The sequence below is a fragment of the Melospiza melodia genome, chromosome 15, assembly GCF_035770615.1.
Source record: "Melospiza melodia melodia isolate bMelMel2 chromosome 15, bMelMel2.pri, whole genome shotgun sequence".
NCBI lineage: Eukaryota > Metazoa > Chordata > Aves > Passeriformes > Passerellidae > Melospiza > Melospiza melodia.
In genome coordinates this window covers 17,914,486-17,936,587 of record NC_086208.1, presented here as the reverse complement: position 1 = coordinate 17,936,587, position 22,102 = coordinate 17,914,486, and the positions used below count along the sequence as shown (strand labels likewise).

The 22,102-nt window shown below is 47.3% G+C and overlaps 1 protein-coding gene across 2 annotated transcripts in view; it reads right to left on the bottom strand.

The window, feature by feature from the left end:
• LRRK1 (leucine rich repeat kinase 1) overlaps positions 1 to 22,102 on the bottom strand; it is a 72,189-nt gene that overhangs the window by 6,321 nt on the left and 43,766 nt on the right. For both annotated transcript variants that reach the window (XM_063169934.1, XM_063169935.1), the window contains 14 exons: positions 20,256 to 20,376; positions 19,855 to 20,014; positions 18,970 to 19,246; positions 15,812 to 15,983; positions 14,289 to 14,452; positions 12,994 to 13,133; positions 11,321 to 11,570; positions 9,743 to 9,909; positions 8,654 to 8,851; positions 7,720 to 7,997; positions 7,342 to 7,536; positions 6,450 to 6,601; positions 4,756 to 4,873; positions 3,380 to 3,496 (listed from right to left, as the gene is read on the bottom strand). In XM_063169934.1, coding sequence (XP_063026004.1) covers positions 3,380 to 3,496; positions 4,756 to 4,873; positions 6,450 to 6,601; positions 7,342 to 7,536; positions 7,720 to 7,997; positions 8,654 to 8,851; positions 9,743 to 9,909; positions 11,321 to 11,570; positions 12,994 to 13,133; positions 14,289 to 14,452; positions 15,812 to 15,983; positions 18,970 to 19,246; positions 19,855 to 20,014; positions 20,256 to 20,376 — 2,509 coding nt within the window. The remainder of the gene's footprint in view (positions 1 to 3,379; positions 3,497 to 4,755; positions 4,874 to 6,449; positions 6,602 to 7,341; positions 7,537 to 7,719; positions 7,998 to 8,653; positions 8,852 to 9,742; positions 9,910 to 11,320; positions 11,571 to 12,993; positions 13,134 to 14,288; positions 14,453 to 15,811; positions 15,984 to 18,969; positions 19,247 to 19,854; positions 20,015 to 20,255; positions 20,377 to 22,102) is intronic.

The window sequence follows — 22,102 nt, the reverse complement described above, 5'->3', positions numbered from 1 at the left end:
ATGGGAAAAACTAGGAAAGCAAGTGGAAAGTTGTGAAATGGGGCTTGGACTAACTCAGTCCAGTCCCAATTCTCTAACCACTAATTAAAAGAAACCCCAACGACCTGCAGTGCTCAGTGCCATGTTCCTGCTGCCATGTGGATCTGGTGCAAAGGCTCCTGGAAGTGCCTTTGCCAAGGAGTTGCATCAGTAGGTTGGATCATGGCACAATGCTTTGCACAAGCTGGGTTTTGGGTTACTTTTTCTTTGGAAGGGAGTTCAATTACTTAAAACTGAATAAAACAAAGCAGAACAGCCCACATTTCTCTGGTAAAAAATGGTCCAAGTTTTTCAGTCTGAAGGACCCTGCACAAGAGGCATTTATTACTAGAAATGGAAAATTTAAATTGAAATGGGAGCATCAGATATTAACTGTAATGAGGCATGTCAACCTGAACTGCTCCTAGCATGACATAGGACACTGTAAAAATCTTCAGAGATTATAATTTTGTCTCATTTGATTTGATAATGCTGAATTATCCAAGTATAGTCTTCACAAAAAATTATTTTGAATTCCTTGATTAGTGTCAGCTACTACAGAACAGAATCTCTATTCCCTTTTGGGTTCCACAGGCCAAATTTCCCTGGCACTGAGCAGTCAGCACCATAACCAGGCAGAGGTGGGTCACTGGTGTTACCAGTAATAACAATGCCAATCCTGGCCTGTCTGGGATGGAATAATGGTGGAAGCAAATTTGGAGATATCTTTTCCATTGGGGTATTTATTGTTTTCTGTCTTAGCTATCAGGACCTGTTTCTATCCAGCCATTGCTGTTATCTTTCAGAGAGATAAGAAACAAGCAGCAAATGCTGAGAAATGCCCTTAACCCTGCCATCCTTCACTTGACTGAGCTGAGGGAGTGACCAATTCTGCAGAAGACCATGTCAAAAACCACCTCCCCACAGATGCCATAATTAATTCTTGCCAGATTTTACCCAGTGCTGGTGAAGCAAAGCCCCCCTGCCCAGGGTATTCCAGCAGCCACCAAAGGCAGGCAGGCAGGCAGGGCTGCAGCCTCCAGAAACCTTAAGTAACTTTCTCAGAATTCATTTTCAACATTTGGGCTCCTCGAGGAGCCAACACAAACACACAGCAACAGAAGTGCATTTGAAGGCCCCGTGCTGTGCCAGAGGCAGGCCCCGAGCGGGGCCGCGCCGCAGCGATGAGCGGGGATGAGCCGGCCCCAGACGTCCTGTCCCCCTGCCAGCAGGCCAGCAGGAACAGCAAAAAGCCCTGCACCAGGGCCTGGGCACCTCCTCCTCGTCCTCCTGTCCCCACAGGCTCTGGCACTGCTGGCTGCAGCCTTTAAATGCAGCTTTTGTTTCCACGCGTTCCAGGTTTCCGCGTGGGGCCAAAGATTTGCACCCATTCAGGTTTCTCTCTCCCTCCACATCTCTTCCCTCCACTTGTCTTCTACCAAGGCAGAATGTGTCTTGGTTTGCCCTTTTTAACCTGCTCATTTGCTAATTTGTTTGCTTTATTCTGCTGAAAATTGTATTGTTTACCAAAAAGAATCATCCTGGTGACAAAAAGCATGCAACAAAAAGCTTAAATTGTACAAGACTTTTCCTTGGCGGGTGAGTTTCAGATTCTGGGCCCCTCTTGCCTGCTTTCAAATTTCCATGATGCTTCCTTTGGATGAGAAACCAAGTTTTGGAAACTATTTCTTTTGGATCAGCCTTCCCAAGGCAGTCGTAAAGAATTCCCCTTCCCAGCAACATCCCTCGGCAATTCTCTGACTAAAAGTTACCTCACATCTCACCAGCTAAAGGGAAATGCAATTCTCTTCTCCAGTGGACAGCAGTGACTGTGATAACTCTGGTACAGCTTGCTGGCCAGGCAGTGAGTGTGACAAGTGTAAGCTTTCCACATAGGTTTTTTGGAAGAACTGGCTGGTTTAGTTCTTGCCAGCCTGGTCTGCACATCCCCAGGCTGCTGCTCTGGCCATTTCACTGCCAAACTCATTCATAGAAAGGAGAGAGGAAAAAGTAACTACAATAAACTGAGAAGGAGTGAGCTGAAGGGAGGTGGATTTCTGGAAGGTTGGGTAGGGTTGGGGGAGGAAGGGAGGTGTCTAGACTCAATATTGCTATTGTAGGGCCTGGCATTATTTATGACATTTTCTAGGCAAGCCACAAACTGGAAATAGAAACCAGGAGACATAAAGCCACTCGTAACCCCTGAGGAATGGCTTTGCAAGCTGTGTGACAGTGGAAAAGCTGAAAGCAAAAGGTTCCTTCGACTGTCCTGGATGGAACCTCAGCCAGCATGAAAAAGAAATTTGCCCTACACATCAGAAACGAAACTCCACAGTGGACAAACGCTGCAGGTCCGGGAGCCAAGGAAAGCCAACAGATGCAGAGAAATCCAGCCCTGTGCCAAATTTACATCAATGCCCTACTTTAGCTCTACTTACACCATGTTTGGAAGTGCAGCAGCACACCTTACACAAACCATCTGCCTCAGACTCAGCAATCCCAGCAGAAGAGCCAGAAATGGACAATGGCTCGGGACAGGCCTGGTATAAACCAGCAGCTCTCAGACACATCCCAGCCTGCTGGCATTTGCAAAGACTACACAGCTACTAGTAATGTTGGACCATAATTCCATGTTTTCACTTGAGGTGGCTCTAAGCAAACGGAGGTAATTCAGCAGGAAAACAGTTTTTATACATCTCCCATGCTTGCCCACAATGGGCACCCAGGTCAGATTCCTCCTGCCAGAACGGGATGGTGGCAACTCCAGGGCAAGGCAGATAACATAGAACTTGTTTTAATGCCCATAAGAGCAATTATCCCTGTTACCCATAAGAGCATTACCCAAACCAGCTGTATTATCTAAGTGTTCTCCTTCAAAACCAAAACAGGAGTGTGGCTGAGCCCAGATAACATTTAGGGATGACTGTGCACACAAATGACAGCACAGCCAGGAAAACACTGGGTACAAGGGGCTGGATGTGCCCACGTCCTGCATTAGCACTTAACAAATCTCTATTCTAATTATTGTTTCATGTCTTCTCCACTTTGCTTGATCAGCCTAAACCTTGTGTTCCAGCGAAGTGGAAATGCAGCTGGAAAACTTCCTTGCTGAGGAATTTGATCTGTTTTGACTATTTTCCCAGCAGGCTTGGAAGTGCCAGCTTTGGTCCCCTGACTCAGGTTCTTGCCCACACCTCTGTCCTCTGGCAGAGGCAGAAAGACCTGGAAACCTTCTCCTTGCAATGCCAAAACGTTCCTGGGCATAGCAAAGCCCTTCAGCACCAGCTGAGAGTGGCAGCTTGGCCCAGCAGCACAGTCTCACTACTGCCCTTTTCCCCTTTTCCCCTGGGTTGTTCCTTACCCTCTTCAGAAGAGGCATCACCAGGAAGCAGCTCACAGTGGCAGGAGTGTCTAAACCCTTCAGTGGAGTCTTTAAGGGACACATGCCCTGCAATCCATACACAGAAATCTTCTGGTCCTGTGAAAGAGAACATAAAACTCTATAAATGCAAACCACCTCCTGCTTTTAATGTCTTGATACCTGAGCAAGATCTAATTGGTTCCAAAACTGGGTTTTATTTGTATTTTTTGATATCCAGACAGTAAATTTCTCTTTTTAATGGAAAACCTTTGGCATGTGAGTAGAAAGCAGGTGCTGCATTCCCCAGAACAGGCTGTGTACAATATATGCATTATCCAAAAGTCAAAAAAAATCACCAGTGTAGGGATTTTATCACCACATCCAAAAGCAGCATCTGACAACCCTGAATGCAAAAATCTCAAACAACAATTGAAGCAGGTTGTATGTCATTTTGCATTAATCTGTCCATTTAAGGGACATTACATTTTATGTGGAATCACACCTGTCCCATACCTCCTAAATCTACCAGACTGACCAAGAGCACCCAGTTTTGGAACCAGCAAACTTTTCATTCTCATCAAAATTGGAAATACAATGCTTTAAGATCTTTAAATTTTAATTTTTCTAGACTTATTATTATTATTAAAAAGAAAAGAGTATTTGAGCTTTACCTCTATTTGAGAAGAGAAAAAGTCAAAATATCTTATTTTTTTATGGGGAGAAAAAAAAATTTATACTCACAGCATCCATGCCAGGGCAGAGTGAAATAGCCAACACAAATTATTTACTCAGTGAGTGTGGCCTTTTTTTCCCCCCCACTCTAAAACACTGAACTTCAGGTAGATTTAATGTTTTTGTCTGCTTTTTCTTTGTTTTGTGTGAAATGATTGTGTCAGAGCTGGCTGACACTTAACAGCCCTTTTTGATGGGTGGCCAGGGGCTCTGGGGGATAAATCAGCCAAGCTCTCTCACTCTTATCTTTTTAGCTGCAATTTTCCACAGCAAACACAAACCTCGGGTACCCATTTCCCACCAACCTTCAAATCCCTCAGGCCTCTTTCAAAACCCCACCCTTAAATGCATGTTTTCTGTCCCTGCCTCCCTTTATCACCCACAGATAAGGACATTTCCCAGAGGAACCCCTGGGCACAGATTGCTCCAGGCCAGAGTTTCCCCTCGGGAAGCTGAGGTTCCCACGGTCACTCTGGGCTCTGGAGCTGTGTGTCAGGTAGAAATAAAACACCTGGAGACAGCAGATGCAAAGTCACTGCTCATTTGAGATGCCCTTTGTCTCACACACTCTTGGCTTTACTAATTTAACAGGCCTCTCTCTCGGTTAGTGTCGCCCCTAACGAGGGGGCACAGGCAACACTCACCTCTGTGGCTGCCCACAGGGCATTCTGAAATTTGAGTTGGCAGCACAGCTTCATTCCTGGGCAGCTCATCCTCTGCACTTCCATGACTCCTTTCTCCAGGTTCACCACCGTGTAGTTCCTGAAAGGAACAAGCAACAATTTCAGACAGCCAACACTCCTCCTGCAAAGGACCAAGGGACTTGTGGCACTTGTGGCCAAGCCACGACACAACTGCCCAGATATGGATGATGCTGCAAGGATCTACACCCCTCCAAACTGTGAATTCCTCATTTGAAGGGAAAGAAAGATGTGCCCTGGCTCTTCCTCAGGGGCAGATGTGCAATTGCTTCTGTGAAGATTTACACTCAGCTCTCTGACTTTGCACAGGGTTAGCAGGACACATGTGGTCTGCTCCTGTAATGGAGCTGTGAGATAAATAGATCCAGCTGAACAGCAGTAATTAATAACTGGGAAATCTCAGCCCATCTTGCCCATTAGGTTCTCAAGGGAATAGCTGTTCTCCAACTTCACTGCCTTGCTATTATCTGGCTTCATTATTATTCCAGTACATAAACAGAGGAGCATGATTCTACAGAGCAAAGATCTGTAACCTAATAAAATTATTTATAAATATGACTAATTAGTTTTTTGTAGCTAAAAGGATTTTTTTTTGTTTGGGGAAGTTTATTGAGTTTGGATGTTTGAACAATAACTGGATATTCACAACCACATCTGCGAGTCCCAGATGTTTTACCAACTGTGGCACAAGCAATTACACATCCTGAAATCTGTCACATGTCAGTAAACTTGTTATTGAGCAGTCTCCAGCAAGTGGATTGTCCAGTCAGGAAGCAGATTCACTGAGATATATTGCTGTAAATATTTGGACAACATCCATGTATTCAAAACACATCTGGGAGTGCCATGTGCTTCACCAGCTCAGCAGGAAAAGTTACATTGCCTGCACTGAACAACTGACCAGGCACCACAAATGGCAAAGCAAATAGTACAGCAACAAATCATGTGCCTTCCCCATTAGCTTAATGGTTACAAATAGTGAACACATTAATATAAAATTCAGATCAGTTTGTGAATGTTTCCAAATAAGACTGAGGCTATAAAAATCAGCAGCATCCATAAAAATGAACCTAACTAGCTGCAGGTCACATGTGGCTGAGCAAAATGCCATCACCTCAGTCACAATTTAATAACATTTTAAGCACATGCCCTCAGTCCAGAACACATTTTACTGGCAGTGCACACTTGGATGCACACACAGCTCCAGGCATGTGGTTAACTCCCCATGATTGCAATAGGATTTAAGCATGTGCTTAATTGCTTTGCAGAAGAGAGATGGAACTGCAGCCTCAATTAGGAAAGGTTTAGTGTTAAATGGCCTCATTAGAAAAGGCAGAACACGTCTGTTCTCATGTGCAAATGCTTCATCCTGTGTGTGTGAATCATTACACTGCCCTAATCTTCTCCCCATATTAACTGAAGCAGAGTTAAGCTCATTAAATATCCTTTATAAAGCAACCACTGTTCCCAATTAAAAGAGTTTGGGAAAACAGTGTTCACTGTATTCTTGGCGTTCATCCAAGCTCACTTTCACCTTCTTTACCTCCCTCCCAGAGGCAGAAGCAAAGATGCTGAAGGATTTTTTTACTTAAAAAGGAAAAAGAAAAGAAAGGAATTGCTAATGTGAGCTGTCTCACCTGGTGTCCTCCTTCCCATCCCAGAACACCACGGTGTACTCGTGCCCCGGGGAGCAGAAAAAGGAGGATTGCTTCCCACAGGGCAGCAGGTACATAAATGTTGCAAAGGTTGGATCTTTCATCTGCCCCACCACAGAGATGGCCAGGGGACGCTGAGGGGGGAGGAAAAGAGAAAGACAATCACACAAGATGAAACAGGAGAGCCACAATAAACAGGAGGCTCAACAAGGCCAAGCACAAGGTCCTGCACCTGGATCAGGGCAATCCCCAGCACAAGCACAGGCTGAGTGTCCCTGGAATTGGATTCCAACCCAAACCATTTTCTATTATTATTTATTAAAGCTTGATCTGTCATTATCTTACACATTTTACTGATTAATTTCCTAAGGCTTACGGATTTTGTAAGCTGACCCATCGTATGACAGTGTAGAGATGTTTGAGAGTCAGGCTGGCCTTTGTTTGAAGGACAGCAGCTCTAAAACACCAACTGAAATTAATGAAGAATGCAATGCAGCACAATCCTTTTCTTGCACTTTGAAGCTTTTTCTTCCTCATACCTCCTTTTATAATCTTGGGGATTTTGAAGCCTTTGTAGTTGCACTCACAGCATGACACTGGAGCTGCTTCTAGAAATTGTGGGTAATGTCTTGCCCTGGTGAAATCAGCAGCCTAACTGCCATGGACATCAAGGGACCCTCAAGCCACCACAGATGTCTAAGGCCACAAATCTGTCATCATTTCATTCATAAAACTCTCATTCCAGTCAACAGGAATTCTGGGCCAAATCAGCAGGAGGGGTAAATGGGCAATGGAGCTGTTGTGCTGCACCAGGAGCAAGCTCACCCCTCCTGCACAAAAAGAGAGAACACAGCTCAGGAGGGTGGTTTTGTACCTTCTCAGGCTTAGTGTCCCAGCACTCCATCATGAGTGCCTGCATCCTGTAGAGCTGTACCTCCTCGGGCTGCCCCAGGACAGGACGGATCCCTTTGGACAGCTTCTTTGCAATCTGGAGCTGGTGGTGTCCCAGCACAGGTCTCTGCCCGGACAGCAGCTCGTACAGGACCATCCCATAGGAGAACATGTCCACCTGGAGCCACAAACAGAGGGGAAATCAGGGCAGGGCTCTGTTGGGGGGTGGAGAGGAGAGCAAGGTAGGCACAGTGGGGAAGCCAGTGCCAGCCCTCATGCACAGAGAAGGGAACTGAGCCATGGGACGGTGCCAGCCCCCAGTGCCACCAGAGGGCTGCCCCACAGCCCCCCAGTCAGTCACCTTTTCATCATAGACGATGCGGGGCCGGATCTCGGGGGCCTGGTAGCCAGGCGTGCCCTCCACGCCCAGCGCGCCCTCGTGGAACGACTGCCGCGAGATGCCGTAGTCGGAGAGCTTGATGTTCACGTGCTCCCTGACGTCCAGAGACCACACCAGGATGTTGTCCGACTTGAGGTCGCAGAAGATGATGTTCTTCTTGTGCAGGTAGGCCAGGCCTGTGGCGATCTGGTAGGCTATTTTGTGTGTCAGCATGTGTCCCAGAGGCACGAAGGAGGAACCTGGCACAAAGAACAGCCCGTCTCCAGCTCCTGTAATTGCCATAACTGCTGCTTCTTCCCCCTCTCTCCTTCTCTTTTTAACTCCAGAGCAATAGCTGACAACCTTTTGAAACATCACTCAATGCCACCATTTGAAAAGACACTGTTTATTTAACTGTACATGTCTGACAGTCCTATTAGATTCTTTTTTTAAACCCTTTTACTTCTAGGCCACTAAATCTTTGGGTGAAAATCAGTGTTTGACTGAAAGTTGACATGAAGCCAAGGTGCCAAGAGGGTCAGATGGCCTCAACTTATCTTGGAATTAGTGTCGTTCATTTGACAATGACAGCAATACAGATAATAATGAGATAATTTAGAGTACCAGACACCCATCTGCACAGGGAAAATTACAGCACCATCCACGCAGCACTGAAGAGAGATGCACTCCACATTCATTGCAGAAAAATTGAAAATCCAGGTCTCCAAAGTAGCTTTGAGAATCCCGAGCATCAATTTTTACTAGGTTCCCAAAAGCACAATACAAGAACAATTCCATCCCTCCCACTTCCCTTAGTCTGGAAAAAAAAAACAACCCCTCCAGCAAATCAAGCAGTAATTTAAACACCACCGAGCATTTGTCAGTGGGAGAGGGGTGGGGGAGAGGCTGGCGTTACCTTTGGAGTTCTCAGCCAGGACGGTGGTGAGGCTGCCCAGCGGGGCCAGCTCCAGCGCGAAGCACAGCGGGTGGATGCTGATGCCGATGAGGGACACGATGCAGGGGTGCTGCAGGGAGTGCAGCATGCTGGCCTCCTGACGGAACTCTGAGAAGTTCTTCATGGCATCCATGGCCCGCAGGTGCTTCAGCATGGTATCTGGCAAGACACACAACCCCCCTTCTCACTGCCCAGCTCAGGAAACAAGTCACAAACTCTCTGGGAGGTGATCACCCTCCAGCTGGTGGGATTATGTTGACAGCAAGGCTTGAAGCTGAATCCTTTTGCTGATGCATGAGCCACTAAGAGACACTGGCTATAAGCAGGATCTGTCTGGTGCCTCAGGAAGCAAGAGCTCCCTTGGTCCTTAAACACCAGGCTCAGGTGTGTCTGGCACATGCTGTTCTCACATATCCCCTGATGACTTTGGAAAGCTGTGCTGTGCTTATCCCAGCAGGGGCTCTGTGCAGATGGCCCACTGCAGCCCCTTGGCTGCAAGGGCTCTGCCCTACAGTTTCCCAGCCTCCCTGCCAGAAGAGACCCATCACAGTAATGGTCCAGCTGCCACAGCACACCCCAGGCTGCTCAGGCAGGTCGGCTCTTCCCGAAGGTGATTTGTCACTGGGACAGCAGCAGGCCTCCTCCACAGCTCAGGGATTCCCCACATCCTCCCCCGACAAAAATGAGGAATGTGAGGCACTTTCCCCTTGCCTCTGTCCATGGACTGAGGCTCTGCTGCAAAGCTGGGCTCCACAGGAGCCCATCCCTGCCTGGAGAAGCTGCTGGGCTCAGCAGGATTCCCAGTTTGCTTTCTCCAGCTGCTGGCACAGAGGGGGTAAAACACTAATTCAGAGGTGGAGACTCGCAAGTCCTCAGTGCAAACCCAAGCACACCCACACTTCTCAAGGCCAAATAGCATGGGAACAGGAGTTGAAATCTCATCTCCCTTCCCAATCAAGGGCTCTGCCTTGGCACCGTATCAATCCAACCTCTGATCTGCAGGAGAGAAGCAGATTCCCTGATTCCTGACACCAAACCTGTGCACTGTACCTGCAGCTGAAGTGGGAGAACCCTTGCATTTTTTAATCTGAAATCTCTTCACAGCCACTGGTTTTCCTTGGTATCGTGCCCGATATATAACAGTTCCACTTCCACCCTGGCCAAGAACGTTGTTTTCATTTTCACTGCATTCCAGTTTGCTATTTTCCAGGAACAGTCTGCCAAAAAGAAATTGGGGGTTTTTAATTAAAGTTTCAAAGATGTGGTAAATTAATATTTTTAATGTGATTTCCATTTTCACAAATGCCTACTAGGTTCTTGCCTTATCTACCAAGAGGACTGGATCACCTGAACTACCTTGGTCATCTCAGTGCACTCCATGCTGGCTCACATTGTACAACAGATTTCTCACAGAAAATAGTAATTTGAGCAAAGAAGCACAAAAGGCTTTTTACTAATTTATCCCATAAGAATCAAACAGATCTGGAAAGCACATAAGCTCCTTTTCCAAGCAGATGACACAGGTACTGATACTTGTACTACTTATCTGTATTAATGATTTTTGTTTTGCTTCATTTACCTCCTGTTCCTCTTTTTTTTTCCACCGAGGCAGGACAGGATGTTTATGAACAGCCCCACACTCTGAAACCTGATTATTCAAATCAGCTTAGTGTTCCCAGGCTGCAATTCATCATTTCCCCACTCTCCCAGAGACTACTTTTACAGCTGTTCACACTTCAAACATCTCCACTCACCTCACACCTGCCAAATGAATCTGCAGGAGATAACAGTATGAGGAGGGCTGGTGTGATGAGCTGATGGGGTGTTTGCCCAGAAAAATGACCCCAACAAAGCAGCAGGGGCCAGTGAGAGCACAGAGAGCTTTGACAGCAGCCAACAGGACAGTCTGGTCCAGAGGCCCTGTGATTCTGCATTGGGCACTCATGAGAGAGCAGGAGCCAAAGGGGACATTGCTCTGCTGTCCTGCGTGCCCTCAGGTCTCCTGCTCTGCACACAGAGTAATGAGGGGTGTAAGACTGAGCCCATCTGGGAATGCAGTTAAGCAGCTTAAAGATTTGGCAGTGCTGCAGTGGGTAGGGGAGAGCTCCTTCAGCTCTTCAGGGCTGCCACACACCCAGCACATCCAGCAGCCCTCAGCTGAGCAGGGGCCCCAGCTCAGTGTGAGTCCCCCTGTGGTGTCCATAAACTCACTCACCTACAAGCCCTTACAAAATTAAGGCCATTTCAGTGCCAATTTTGTGATGCAGCAGCACTTCCTTTTTGTTTTGCCACATTAAAATCTCCTTTTGTGGGATCTCAGAAAGACTCCAACTACAGAAAGTCCTGGCCAGAGTTCTGGGCAATGCAGGACAGCTGTGGCTTTAAAAAGGACTTTGACATTGCAGCACAGTGATCTCAAAGGACCCCTGGTGTGATGACTCGGTCAGCACACAGATATTGCCTAAGCAAGCTGCTGAACACCAGGGGTGCAGCTCAGGATGAACTGCCAGAGCACGGATGGAGAGCAGATGGATTTGTTTCCTGTGGTCAGCAGAGACAACTCGGGAAAAGTGCCCAACCAAATCACGCAGGTACACTGAAACTCAACCAAAGGCTGTCACACGTTACCTGGCAGGAAAATCAGTCATGAAAAGCTCTGGGACCAGCTCTTGGAGCGACACGGGGATGTCAGGGTGGTTGGGACACGTGATGTAGTCCAGCTCGATGGCGGTCAGGACGCAATCCTCCATGTTGAAGTACTGCGCGTCCTCGGCCCGCTCGCCGCCCTCGCGCTGCTCCGGCCTGGCAGCTGCACAGATATGGCAGGGCACGTACTGCTCCATCAGCAGCGTGCCATCGCTCTCCATGGCTGTGAGGGCTGCAGAGACAGCAAACAAACAGGAAACCACGTCACCACCACGGCAGCTGAGGGGGAACAACAGCTCGGAGTGCATTCCAGTGTCCGCAGCACGACCTGGATGCGCCGGTTGGGAACGGTCACGCTCACACAGAGCGGTTTGCTGCAGGGCACTGACTGGAACAGGAAAACCTCTGCAAAGAAGGCAGGGACAGTGCTGGGGAGTCAGGGCTGTGGACATGACCCAACACTCACCCTGCTCTGGTCACAGGTAACCCACAGGCTTGTGAGACAGATGTACTCAGGACCAGCAAAAATTGGAAGTATGTGAATAAAGGAATGGAGAGACCCTTCTGCTTGCTGCGTGTCCGTGTCTCTGCCCAGGCTGCAAACTGCCAGATGGCTTGAGGTGGGAATGGGGTTGGGAGCAGGCTGGCAGGCACAGCACACTGAGCTCAGGCTCAGCACTCACCTGCAGCACCCAGGCTGGGAACACAGGTCCTGTGGGCTCCCTCATGGGCAACGTGTTCAGCCCCTCCAGGGGAAATGTGGGTTCTACCACGACTAAGCCTTTGGGAGGTTCATACCTCTCCCATAACTACAGAGAGATTTTGTGGTGACAGGCTCTGTTAAATGCCCACAATTAGTCAGGGTGAACACAGGCTGCAGCCTTTGAAGTCGTGGCTCTTCTCAAGCTTCACTGATTAATTTTAGCATTATTTTAATCCAAAGACAAATAAAATGTTCTTTTATCTTCAGAACATGTAGAACGTGAGTATGTGAGAGCGCACCACTGTTTCCTCCACAGAGCCTCCAATTAAGAGACTTTGGCACTGCTTTCTAGACCAGGGTAGGACGACAAAGAGCACTTCAGATTTTGTTTTGGTTTCAAACAAAGTGTATGGGGGTTGCAAAGAGCCTGCTGGGTAACAGCAGGATCTGTGCTGAGCACAGGAAAAGCAGCTGCAGGAGTCAAGGAAGTTACCTTGGCATGCAGTCCTTGGTACCATATTCACTCAAGCCTCTCACATCAGAATTTTGTAACTCACAGAAAGTTAGAAATGGTGGGCAAATCCTCATCCCAGCTGATGCCAGAATGAGTTCAAGGGACAGCACCAAGCAGTGTGGGCCAAATCCTGCCCCTGCTACAAGCACTGGGTGAGTCTCTTGAACTCCTGCAGGTCCTGTTTGAACTGCAATGTTTCACCTGTGCTGCTGTGACAGACAGACTGGAAGACACAATGTCTAGACCAAAGGGTGTTGGCAACTAATCTTGATCTGTCTGCAGGTTTATTAGCTTTTATCAAATGTTATTGGCTTGAGACTGTCAGAGCCTGAGGGGTCTTCAATTAACACACAATATTGTGCACCTGGAGAGCTCTGTCAAAGAACCCTCTGTTGAAAAGATGTAACACAGCGCAGAAAATTAGAGCTGTTCTCTTACCAGGGAACCACTGGTCTATCAAAGAGTTGACATGATCCGTGATGAAGGCCATGGCTGAAAAGTCTCTCACTTCTGACTGGGAAATTATTTTAATTCCACCACTTTTTTTCTTTTTCCAGTTCACATCAGAAGACTCGACACTGTGGGAGAAAGCCAAAAGACAGACCTGTGAAGCTTTTCTGAAGTATCAGCATCAACAAACTTTCTCTCTGGCAGGAAACCTGAGTTACATAATAACACACAGTTCATGAGTCATAGAAACACAAAGCAATCTAGCTTCGAGGGTGATTTTCAACTCAGCCTCTTCTGAAAATTACTTTCAGAAGAGAATTCTTGTACAGAAATGCCAGTTCCTCACAAAGGGTAAGTGCTATAGCAGGTCAGGACTAGGGAAAACTGTGGCCTAAGCAAGCTGAGTATGACAGAGAGCTTTGACAGAAATGCCCTATACAGAATGATGGAAGGTTGGGAGCTGTAAAATCAGTCATAAAACTCCAGTGGAATAATAATGGTATTTCCAGAAACCGTTAGGAAAAGTTTATGAACATCATTTTTGCACAATTCCCATGAAAGTGTAACTCCCTGAAATACATGGGGAACTAACAGCAAGACCACTACCATGGTCCAGAATTCAGGATTCCAGCCTGTGGTTTGCAGCGTCTGGGTTCAAGTCCCTACTGAGCTTGGAAACTTGGGAAGGTCACTGCTCCCTTCTGGCCTCCGACCATGCAACAGCACCAATGGTTCCTCCCTGTCTTGCCAGGGACTGAAGAAACAGAAGCCTTAAATGTCTGCATTTGTGAAACAACATGGACAGGAGGTTTTCCCCAGGCTGGCAGCCAGCAGACATTCTGCCTTGGCCAGGTTGAGGCCCTTGCCCACAGTCCCTGCTGCACAGAAGCACCTCCATTGACCTGGATTGCTGCCATGCAGTGGTGAAGTTTTAGGATTCAGTGGAAAACTCATTGAGGTAAGGAAATCTTTGCATGTGAAAATGCATGATTTTAAGCTGCCAGAGCCCCACTCTGAATTTCACTTTCTGTTCTCAGGCCTCTTTTAATTTGTGGCTGCAACAGCAGATAAGCTTGATACATTCAGACCTGCCAAATAATCAGTTATTCATCATTTTGCCAGCAATTGTTACCAGGTGAGTTATGTCCATTAGAAGAGCCTCCTCTTCTCCTGATGAGTGAGCACACAGCCTGGGTCAGGCCCATTCATCTCCATTCAGCTGATGTGTCTCATACACTCTATTAGTCCCCTGTCACACATGCTGCATTATGAACACAAATTACCTAAGATAGCCTCCATCAAAGGTAACGAACAGACCTTCCTGCCAGTAAACCGTGTGAGTCCTTTTGACTCGGAACGTGCTGCAGCGGTTCCTTTGCGTGCCTGTGAAGCTGTAGATGGTCACCTTTTTGTTCCTTGTCTTGGTGTTCTTCTTGTTTTCAAAGAGCTGAAACAAGCAGAAAAACATAAGTTTTGCATTTCTCGTAAGGATGTTTTAATCGGGCAAGAAAGTGATTTCTTTTTTTGGCTTTCACAGGTGCTGTTGTACCTTTTCCAGTAAAAGTGACTTGTGCTCATATAAAATTTTGCGATGGAATGGAAATACACATGGTAAAATTGATTTTTCCACAGTGGAAATCTTTTTCATGCCACTCAAAAAAGAACAATTTCATATCAGTGCACAAAGCTAATTCTGTAACTGTGACATTTGCCGTATTTATTCTGCACTCACAAAAGTCTTATAAACCTAAAGCACTAAATGTTCTAGTGAATGATGAAGCCTGCCCTCAGTGCAGAGAGTTAACTTTTCCACCTGTTTTAGTAGGAGGAAGATGGCTCTTCTCCAAGACACTTCGAACCAGCAAAATGTATTTCTGTTTTAAAACCAAGAAGTTAATCTGCAGGACTCCGCTGTACTCATTGCTCCAACATTTATTTGCCTGCAGACAGGTCTGACGCCTGGCATCCTTTCCACTTTCTTCATGAGGGCTGGATGAAGACCCTAGGAAAGGTGCTCTAGGATTATGTAGTGCCCAGGAGGATGTAAGCAAGGGGTTGCCAAGACACCCCATTAAAAGAGGTAAAGTTATTACATGGCTTGAGAAGCCTGGAACACAGAGGACCTTCCAAAAACAGGTATCATGTTTTCCATGTTCTGTACATCACTGACAGACCACAGTTTAATGGAGAGCTGCTAAGAAGATAGCAGAGCAGTACTATAAATATTTTGCAGATATTTATTACAGTTTCAGATAGAAACTGCTACAAACACATCTGCAACAACATCAAAATTCACTGGGCTCTCAGAACCTTGCAAACACTGCTTTAATGTCACTCATAGCACTTGCACTAATGGGGTGCCTCATTAAGGCAACAGTCCTGTAATTTTCTTCTCATTTAAACCCATAGAGATTCAGATATTTGGCTTTGCTGGAGCTATTCCAGATCTCCTCTGGCAAAGCTGTGAGGGAGTCTGGCCTGGTGGAATGGTCATGGACAAGAGCCTCAGGCAGAACTCCAATTACTTGTAATTGGAAGATGCTGGAGGAACTGAGACCTTCCAGGGGATCACGTTATAAAGAGGCTGTGGAGAACTCAGGTTTTCTCCCCCAGTGCCAATTTGTCGTTCTCAATGACGCCTACTGCAAAAACAGAGTCAGACTGTGAGTGCAGAGCCTCGCCTCTCCCCTTTACTCACACAATGTTACTGCAGTCTGTGACAGAGGCGGGATGTGAACAGACATCCCACTTACACTGAACCCCTTCAGCTGTCTGCTTTTGTTTGCAGACAGACAGAGTAACCTACCTGGAGGTCCATCTCTGCCAGGCTAATTAACATCCGAGCTATGAACCTCTGCCAGAAGCCAACGGGGACAAAGCTCATCTTGAAGACCCTCTGGACCGTGTTTGCGGTCTGGTGGCAGAGCCCGTGGATATCTAACGCCGGCTTGGTAGGAAGCAGATGAGGGAGGAGGTAGCTGAAACACATCAAGTTCAACAGCTCAGATTTTAGCTACAGCTTTTAACAGTGAGTACATTGTTACCAGATAATAGGGCGATTCAGTCTCCAAAGAGATTTTTAATGGCACAGCCTACTGCATATAAAAAAGCTTTTAGACTAAAACGCTGCAGCAATACATGGAGAAATTAATTTACACTATGAAAGCAAGCAGAGGCAAAACAGACATTACATAATTCAGCCAGGGCTATTGGAAAGGGCTAAAATTGATGTAATGAGCATTTGTGTACTCACAAATTAAATGCATTAAAATATAAGAGTCATTAGAACAGCTGTGATGTCGGGACTCTTTTTTTTGGTACTATTTTGCCCTGGTAGTAAGCAGGGAATTAGAGCTGTGGAACAGGAGATCAGTGCAAAAAAAACCTCCAGTAACTCAGGTTCTGTAAGCCCAGAAGGGGAGGAAAGGAGTTCCAGACTGCAGGGACTGGGCTGCTCTGCCTCAACCCATCCCCAGAATGAGAGCATCCCATGGGTCAGCATGACAGGGATTCAGAATGAGAGCACCCCATGGATCAGCATGACAGGGATTCCTGCTGCCCCACCCTGCAGCTGATTGATCCCTGTCACATCCCAGACAAACCTCTAGAGCAAGAGCTCACTTTGCCAGGCTGCTGCCAGCAGAGAAATCTCTTGTCTCAGATTCCTCTGCAATCAGATTATTAGGTACTTTGCCCAAGTGTGAAGGAGACTTGATGTTATCTGTGCCTGACCAGTCAGCAATAATGGGGTTATGCTGGTGTAGGGGACCACAATGTTTTCAAATTATTTTCAGATCTCCCAGTAATCCCAGAATATTCATTTGTCCTGCTCTTTCATATTTGGGAAGTTAAACGTCCTGGAACACTGCAACTGTTTTGAAAACCATGAGCTTATGGCTTTCAATACTTGCCAGTAAATCTCCTGTCAGTGATACTCTTCTGTACCAAACACATCCCAGGATGCCTGTACAATCTAAAATGTTATTTGCTTATAAGCAGACACACTGCTGTTTTATCAGTGCTGAGCCTGAGAAAATGTGTTGGCATCTGGGGCTCATCGTTGACGGGCACAACGACAGCAGCAAGGCACGTGGCCAAGAGACCTGACCAAAATAACACTGGCAGGGACTAGACACAACCAGAACTAATGCTGGGTCAGAATCCACCGCTTTAAAGAATCCACTGTCTCTCATGTTTTCTCTCTAGCAGCTGCAGCATTCTGTAAAATTTGAAACATCGGCTCAGAAAAAAACCAGCCATGATTAGACAACAGCTCTCTCCATATGTCACACGTGATGACATATTACATGATGAAATTATCTGTTCCATGAAACATCTTTGGAATGTAAAACTGGCAAAAGTTTCAATTATAAATTCCAGTAAGAATGGTCACGCTTTTAAGTGTATTTTAAGAAGCAGAGCACAGCTAACTTACATGCACCTTAGGCAGAAAAGCAGAGTGCAACAAACTAAAACTTCTCGCTCTATAAAAGTAGTGGATGCATCATCAGAGACCCAATAAATTTTCCCCAGCACATCCAAGAAAAGGTCTAGGAGTGTAAGAAGGGCCAGTGAGGCCCTTCTGGGCCACAACTATCTAGTGGATTATAACACAGATGGTGATTCGACGCTCTTGAACAACAGCCAATGCAAATTTTGAAAATATGTGAAACATGCCCCCATCCACCCTTTCAGAACAGAAACTGGCAGCTGCTTTCTCTACTGACTGCACAGAAACCCTATCTGGCAATCTAGACAATAATTGCAGCAGCACAGTAACAAATAACTGCTCTGTGTCTGGCTAGTACATTAAATTAATCCAACCTGCTATAGCTACAGCCCGTCAGTGGGAAGAATATTCTGCTAATGTGGCTTGGATCGCTCAGAAAAACATTGGGCAGGCCATGAAAAAGCAGTTTCCTTGTTCCTGAGGTACAGACAATGTAATTGCCCTGGTGAAAAATGGCAGATAGTGACAAGGAGTCCAAAAGGCATTTTGGACTGAGCAGAAACATTGCTGCTTTATCTGTGTTAAGCCTGAGAAAATTTGTTGGCATCCGGGACTGGATAAGTGACAGGCATAATGACAGCACAGAGAATGCTGCACTTGTGCCGGCATTCAGAGCTCCCCCGAGGCTCGGGGCGATGTGGCCGCGCTGTCCTGCAAGGGCAAGGAAGTGAAATGCAAATGCCACATCAGAAGTGCAGCACAGCTCCGGGCTCACCGCTAGCCCAACAACAGGCTGTCGCCAAGCAGATGGCAGAGAGAAAAATTGCAGGGAACTCTGCCCAGAGGAAAAGGGACCGGGGGCAGAGGGGAGGAGGACTCATTAACATTTAAAGAGAATGAGCTTTCTTAGAGCATTTCTAGGAAAACTATTGATCAACACCTATTGAAGTTTAAAATCAAGTAAATCATGTTGCTGCTGCAGTTACGCTTTCCTGATTTCACCAAGAATAAAATGCTGCTACTTTCAGGGCTGACACAGGTATTGATTACCCAAAGTTTTCTGCCATGCTGAAGTGAGGATCCTTCACTGGAAATAGATGACTCCAGCCCATCTATATTTCAGGCCTGGCAGCCGTGGCCTCACATCCTCTCCCGGCTGCAGCTGCGCCGGCTGAGCCCTCACAGCTTCCACCTGCTTGTGGCCACATCCCCGCGGTGTCACTGCCCCTCCGGGCTGGTGCCTGAGCCTGTCACAGCCTCAATGCACCCAGGGGACAAAGACTGCTCTGGGAAAGCTTTCACACGGGCTGGTTTGGCCCAGAGGATGCTCAGTTCAGGAAATACAGCCCAAATGGACGGGTGCCTTCCATGACACTGCTGAATGCTCTCAGATATTTTCTCAGCACAAGAACCCTGTCAAGACAACCACTTAGAGTGGCAAAGCCTGTTAATATCTACTGACTAAAAGGTCATTTTTCTCCAGCCTGACTAAACCTCTCTCATTATCAACATACCTGTTGTTGGCCACAGGCAGGGCGATCTCAAACTTGGCCAAGAACTGGAAGTACTGCTCTTCAGTCTGCTCAGTGAAACCTGTCCCAACCAGCAGCATCCTGAGGTCCTCTGCTCTGATGACTCCATTCTTAGCTACAGACTTGGAGCTCTTGATGTTGAAAATCCTCTGCAGACACTCTGAGAGCCAGACAGGGTCAAGGAAGTAGAGGTTCCTCAGGCCATGGCTCGTGTCTGGAAAGTGCAGTAGTGTCCCTGTTTCTATGAGAAAATTAATGGCTGCAAAAAAGTGAAGAATTGGGAATTAGCAATAGATCAGCATTAGGAAACCACAGAAGTGCAGAAGAGTAAGACTATGAGGCACTTTGTGCAGTTTTATGCATTCCAGACACAGCCAGCACGCAGCCAAGCCAAGAGAGTAACATCTATCTGAGGAGTGCTGCTATCTGACACTCCACTTGTAAAACCCACATCTCACTTCTTCACAGCCAGTATTTCTGTCCCCATGACACCTCCCCTTCACCTTCCTCCTGTCATCTTCACAGGGAAGGGCTCTCCCTGCCTCCTGCAGAGCAAGGCCTCCATAAAGATCACAAGACTGGGGACCTACAGAGAAGCCAGACTTGAAACTATGGCAACCCTCACTCTACACAGACTAGAAATGAGACACAGCTTGTTAAAAAAAAAAAAAAGAGTATGAAATCAGTAACCTCAGACCACCTCAGAAACTTCCTAGTCTTGTCCTCAAAGCCCCACTACTAATTTTATATCTTACCAATTTCCAAAGTCACCTCTACACTGGTGGAATTTGTGTTTTTAGTTTGTGGAACACCTCAATTGGACATACATATTAATTTCCAAGAAATGACTGGTCTGCTCTGACCTACCAGTTTGCAAGTCTTCATAGTCTTTGATGTCATTTCCAGGTGTCTGCTCGATCATCAGCTCTATTTGTCTGTCTGTTAAATACTGCACATCATCATTTTGACTTCTTCTATGCTGCTCTGCAAGGACAGCTTCTTGGAGGCTGAGGTAACTCCTTGGTATCTGCAAGCCGTGTGAGAAAACCAGCAGGATCAGGATCAGCCAGCAAGGGATGAACTGGCTGCCACCTTTCTTTCACAGGGATTTTTCAGTGCTGTCTTTTCCCAGAGCCAGATTGCCATTTTAAATAATCACATGGCTCCTGCACCAACCCCTTACTCCATCAATAACTCCTAAAGGTGACCTCCCAAGCCTCCCAAAAGCCCTGCTTTGGCAAGGATCACCGAGACAGAGCAGTTCTCACCAATCTCCCTGCAAGTTTCTGGGAGCAAATTGAGCTGCCAACATCCTTCATGTTGCAGGTGACGTGAAAAATCAGCTGCCGCAGTCCCTCGAGGCCTTCCAGAGTCTTACACGAGAGCTCACTGCAAAAGCCATGCAAGGGGCAAGGTTATCAATCCTTATCAGCACACTGGCTTCCTTTCCAGCCTCACTTTCTCTTATCACTGACTGTAAATTTCCTGTGTCAGCTGAATGGGAGGAAGGCTGTTAGTGAGTATTTTTAGAATACTTTGGAGAAAACACAGAGTCGTCTGGAAAAGATGTACCAGGCCACATCTGTATTAGCCCAACCTCTGCTCTGCCTGCTTCAGAGCCTGCACTGCTGTCCCCTGTGCACTGGGGTGTCTGGGGACATCCTGGCAGCCTGACCAGAGTCATCCCCCTCCGTCCCAGAGCCACACACATCCTGGAAGGGGCTGTGGGGAGGAGGAGAACTCTGTGCCCCAGCAGCCTCTGGGGACAGGTCCAGTGCTCCCTGCCCAGATCAAAGAGGCAGGATGATGACTACCAGACACCTTTTCCACCCTCATTCCGGCCCTTGATCAGCTGGATCCTGCAATCTGGGAATTGATGCTTAGATCTCAAAAGCTGGCCTTCATTATCTCTTCAACAGCTAAAAACCTGCTCTCTTCAACTCCTACTAGTTTTAATCTCTTTGTGGGCTGGATAAGAACAGTTCTGTTCCACGTTCCTCAACAAAGGGTCTTTCTAACTGATCCTACACACATTCCCATGGCAGACAGAAAATCCTTCTCTAATGAAAATATGCTTTATCTTAAATCTCAGCCCTTCATGGCACTGGGAAGTGTGCAGCTCACTGGGATGCTGAATGACCGTGACCACTGACAGAAGCACCTGGGGTCACCCACACAAGGATTTCACACTCCTCCAGCCCCAGAGCTTACTTCCATGTTTATTCCAGGTGGATGATGGAGTGTGGAGAGGCACAGGAGGAAAGAGGCTGGGAAAAAATGCAAGGGGAAAGGAAGTTGAAGAGAAATGTTCAGAATGCCTGTCAGGGTGAAAGAAAATCCCCTTGGGAAAGAATGACGGAGATTGTGTCATGATGCTCTGAGGTGATGGCAAAAGAGGCTTGAGATGCCACAAACAAAGTTTTCTCCTTCTCATGGTGAGTCTTTGAGCCTCACAGCGGGTCCCTGATGCTTCTTCTGATGGGGAAGAGCTGGCTGGGATGCCTGACAGTGCCTGGGATGCCTGACCCGGGCTGGGGTGCCTGACAGTGCCTGCAGAGCAGTGTGTGGGAGGTCGGCTGATGCCTTTGCCAGGCAGCAGATGGGAAGTGCTGGGGACGTCACAGTGCCCTTCCTCATCTGCCAGCTGCCACCTGCTCCTGCCCCAGGCAGATATTTTCACGTTGTTTGGTGCCAGCCTGCTGCACCCCCTGGCTCACAGCATGCTCCGTTCCCAGCTGGAGCAGCCTCCTCTTCCCAAAGGCATTCTCTTGGAGCAGTGTCAGACTGCGTGGCCTGAGGGACACCCCCCTCCCAGGCAGCCCCAGCCCTCTGTTGTGACTCCTGGAGATGGATGGGACAGGTTTGGACTGTCAGAGGCTCGGGGGACTGACCCTCCTTGCCCAGCCACGTGAGCTGTGTTCCCACGTCAGGAACCACCCACAGCCTCCCCTCAGCAAAGGCCCTGGCACCCCCCTGTGACAGTCACGCTCCCACAGCATTAATTAGTCAATCTGCACCCTCTCCCCTTGTGACTAATGTGTCACCATCAAACAGTGAGAAACCTGAGTGAAGGGGGAGCAGTAAACAGGCTGGTCAAGGTCATGACTTTGGAGCT